At 40.8% G+C, this 4,633-nt stretch overlaps 1 protein-coding gene across 1 annotated transcript; it reads left to right on the plus strand.

Annotated features, from left to right (window-relative positions):
• Positions 1 to 222: 222 nt before the first annotated feature.
• Positions 223 to 4,334, plus strand: LOC103524038 (patched domain-containing protein 3; the record flags this gene model as incomplete). The annotated part of the gene is given in 4 exon segments (XM_008489044.2): positions 223 to 536; positions 1,015 to 1,227; positions 1,696 to 1,905; positions 2,174 to 4,334. Coding segments are annotated over 4 exon segments (1,745 nt in total), but the record flags the coding sequence as incomplete, so codon positions are not given.
• Between the last annotated feature and the right edge of the window lie 299 nt (positions 4,335 to 4,633).

Below are 4,633 nucleotides of genomic sequence, written 5' to 3' on the forward strand. Positions count from 1 at the left end.
CAAGCGCACATTCGGTAGACCTGATAGGTACACCTGATCAGGTATAACTGACACCTGATGATCACACACACTATCAGGTATACCTGACACCTGATGAGCACACACAGGTAAGGTCTACCTGATAGTGAGTGGCTGGCCTAACGCACGACAATTTTCCCGTCACTCACGCGTGCGATAAAACCTCCAACAATATCTAATGTCTCTTCCAATCCCTTCCCGCAGGTCACAAGTCCTGGCTGTACCGTCTGTTCTGCTCCGGTGGTATCAACCCCAAAGACCCGGACAACCCCGAAGACAACCCCGACAACGCCATCATGGTGTGGTTCCGAGACAATCTGGCCTGGTACATCAACCAGTGGCCCATCAAGTTGCTGGTGATTCTGGTGTTCTTCGCCTACTTGGGAGGAGCGCTGTACGGGACGACACAACTGCAGGAGGGACTTCAGCGGAGGAAGCTGTCCCGGAAAGATTCGTACTCGATCGAGTTCTACGAGCGCGAGGACTTTTACTTCCGCGAGTTCCCGTACCGAATTCAGGTGAGTTACGAAATGGAAAAACCAAGCAGATGGCCTTTGACCAAACAAGCAGATGAACTCTGATGAAGCCGACAGATGGCCTCTGTATAAAACCTTCCGAGGGAAGAAATTCAAAGTAGGTAGATATGAAGAAATGGAGTTCAAATTCAGATAAGTTAGGGAAAGGGTGAACGGGAGGAGAAATCTTTGAGGAAGAAAGGGAAATGGAGGATGAACAAGAGATTTTTAGTGAAGCCAGAAATAAGCACAGACAAAGCGTTCATTTTGGCACACCTGGGGATTTTCGGCGAGGGGATTTTCGTCTTTAAAAGATTAAAATAATGATCAACAACACAGAGGAAATGGGTTATACAACTCCCCTAACCATTATTTCCATAGAGGAAACCTTTGAAAATGGTTGATTATTGAGCCTTGAGACACACAGCAAGGGCTAGGAATTCCGTGATAACGAGAACTCGGTCTCTTTTTTTTTCCTCAGGTGATTATCGAAGGAGAGCTCCCCTACTGGGACGTCAACGTACAGAATCAAATAGAGAATCTCACCAAGACATTCGAAGCATCGAGCTTTATTTCGGCCCCTCTCTACACTGAGTCCTGGCTGCGATCCTTCGTGTCCTATGTGAGACGAAACCAGGACTTCCTTAACGTTACCATCGACACTCGGGAAGGATTCTTAAAGACACTCAATGACGTAAGGACAAAATTCAAGTTATTGATTACTCTTAGCCTCGTTGGTCGTAAAATTGTGTAGTTGTAACTCGTAAAGCTGTGTCCGCAGATATTCGATGGCCGTCGACTGTGTGTGGATACAGCTTAAGACTCGAGTTGCGAAATGACAAAAATGTATCTGGCTTGTAGAATGTAAGGTAAGAAAACGTACTGAATTGTCTACGGAAGTCTAAAGATAGCCCATAGGCATCTAGAACTCGACCTAGCAAAAGTAAGTTTGGATCAGCCCTTTGTCATTTGGCTGGATTGGTTGTAACTCTTTTCCAGCATACCTCATCGTACTAAAAAGTACTGTCTAAATTTACCTTTTCAACTTTTGTGTCCACTTCTTTTGCTTAACTCCATACACAAAAACCCCACTCTGAGGCTTAGGTGTAGAGGCAACTGCCCCAAAAGATAGGTTAACCTTATACGAATCACCTCTTTTCAGCTGTGGCTGTTCAAACCGAATCCGTTTTCCTTGGATATCAAATTCAACGACGACGGCACCAAAATCATCGCGTCTCGATTCATGATCCAAGCTGTCAACATAACGGACGGTAACATGGAGAAGGAAATGGTTAAAGAGCTGCGAAGGATTGCCCACGAGTCTTCACTCAATGTGAGCGTGTTCCATCCGTACTTTGTGTTCTTTGATCAGGTAAGTGAAGTATTGGATGGCTTAAGTGAACGCTTTCGTAGATATGTCTTTTGAGAAAGGAAACACGGAAGGATTGCACTCGGAGTTTCAGGGTAGTGAGTACTAGTGAGCATGTTAGATAATTGGATTTCAAACTTTCAAAGTAAATTTATTGAAAACAATTTTAAGATTTTGAAGCTCTTAGTATACATATTTCACGAGTATACTTACGGCATTACTCGATTGAACTACATCAAATAATCACTCCAATTTATTTTCCATGTTTCAGTTCGAGCTAGTGAGACCCACCACAATTCAAAGTATGTTGGGAGGCAGTGTCACCATGATGTTCATCAGTTTCATATTCATCCCTAACATCCTCTGCTCCATGTGGGTTGCCTTCTCCATTGCTTCCATCGGTACAGGTGTGTTGGGATACATGGCCCTCTGGAGTGTCAACTTGGACTCTATCTCCATGATCAATCTTATCATGTGCACTGGATTCTCTGTGGACTTCACCGCTCATATCTGCTACTCCTACATGTCCTCTAGCTCAGATGATCCCAAGGAGAGAGTACGAGAAGCACTTTATTCAGTAGGACTTCCCATCTTCCAAGGTGCTGTGAGTACTATCCTTGGAGTAAGCGCCTTGATTCTGGCAGACAGCTACATCTTCCTTGTCTTCTTCAAGATGATCTTCATGGTCATTTTGTTCGGTGCACTACATGGTATGTTCCTTCTTCCTGTGCTTCTGTCTATCTTCGGCCCCGGCTCCTGTACCAGACGCAAGAAGAGTATCTCTGACATTGAGAAGACCTTCCCCCACCCCTACTGTATCCCTCACCCCTCCCTCCACCCCATGACACATATGAACGGCAAGAGCCACTTTGGTGGTGTTCCCCTACACGGAATGGTACAAGCTTCACCCCGTATTGTTATGTCTACGTATGATGGTGACACGCGAGGGAAGTTCATTGTGGATAGTGTAGAGAATGATCAGGGTCTAGGCACATCAGAGGATTCCAGCGAGTCTTCCAGCTCAAGGTCGCAGAAACAGAGACAGAAGATGATGGAAGATGACGAGCGACAGAGACGGAAATACGTGGAGGGCTGGAGAAAGTCTTCCGTCCCTAATGTGAATGAGTACCCTAATAGGACATCATTCCATAACGCGGGTTATCTGAGTGACGATGAAGTGAGGCCATACCGGGGAGGCAAGACCTCTCAGTATCAGAATAATCACAACAGGTCACGTGAACCCCGTCAACATTATACGAGGAAGGATCATAGATACTAGATGCTCAATTTCAATATAAAGTCATTTGCGATTCAAAGCGGAATGATTTGCATATCCTCAGCAGAAGTGTGTACATACTGGAACTTTCATTTCATTGATAAGGTATAGGCCAAGTTCCTACTGAATGGTATAGCTTTGCCAAACGTGATACCTATTGATGTAGGTATGCTTGTTTAATCGAGACATGTTACATATTTCTTCGAGATCTTTTTGAATATTTATTTAAAAGTTGGCTTTACTTTTCTAAAGCCTTAATTCTAAAATTCCAGATAGCACGAACTCGTGACTGTCTTTCCCTCCTTTTATAGGTAGGGAGAACTTATCTCTAACATCTAACTTCATATCATTTAATACTCGTAAGAACGTTAAATTATTATACCTATCTAATAAGAAAATATTCAAATATTCTGATTGATTTAAATTTTTAATCCGTTATTTCAATCTATAGGTTTCAATTTCTCAAGATCAACTTTCATTGTAAATTTTAACGCCCAATCAGCCATTCAATCTTTTACAAGAAAAAACAAGCAAGATAAAAATTACAATAATTTTATTCTAGTCTCTCTTATCATGAAAAGATCAATAAATGTTGTTTTATTTGTAAATAATTTTGTTTCGTTGTAAATTTTCTATTTTAAGTCATTCATGATTATTCTTATGGTAGGTACGTTTTGTTAGAAAATGAATAACTTCAAGTACCTACTACAATTTTGTACATATTTTGATCCATGCTCACTTACTTTTTTATATCAAATTTGTTAGACAAATAATGAAGAAAGATCAATGACGTATTTGCAAGTTGTATCCAAGTCTATTTGAATGAAGAGAATTGTGGAATAGGGCCCAGTTCTATATTTTATCTATTGTCGTGGTTAGATTCTTGATGCCTTGTAAATGCACCACTTATAGCATAAGTAATAAATATACATAGAGGTACAAAGTATAACCATGATCCATTATGTAATTAGAATAATAAACGTAATAATGCCATCATACTTACATACATGTAAATAAGCTGACATACCTACATGTAATATCTAGTTTTATCTTCCCTTTCAAGCTAGGTAATAGAAAATAACAATCAAATTGTAACTAAAGTCCGAATTAATGAACCCCACTATGGCACTAACTGACATTAGCTAAACTAGCTTTGTTTTTCACAGCACAGCTACTTTTTCACAGACATTTACATTATCCTCTCTACTGTTACTTAGGACGAACACTCACGCTCTGATTGTCGGAGCACTAGTGGTCGGCAGGTAACTTTTTTTGGTTATTCTGTAGTGTCGTTCGTTTATTTGAACCTTAGCCAAAATAACGGACTTTTTGTTCGTCTGTTACGTGTGTAATGATTTTGTAATTAGTGTTTTGTTCTTTATTATTATCCATTAGTAGTTAATTTACCTCCATATGTACCTTATAATTACCATAGTACCATACGTATGTCAAGAT

This window comes from Diaphorina citri, unplaced genomic scaffold (assembly GCF_000475195.1).
Source record: "Diaphorina citri unplaced genomic scaffold, Diaci psyllid genome assembly version 1.1 scaffold80646, whole genome shotgun sequence".
In the NCBI taxonomy this organism is placed as follows: domain Eukaryota; kingdom Metazoa; phylum Arthropoda; class Insecta; order Hemiptera; family Psyllidae; genus Diaphorina; species Diaphorina citri.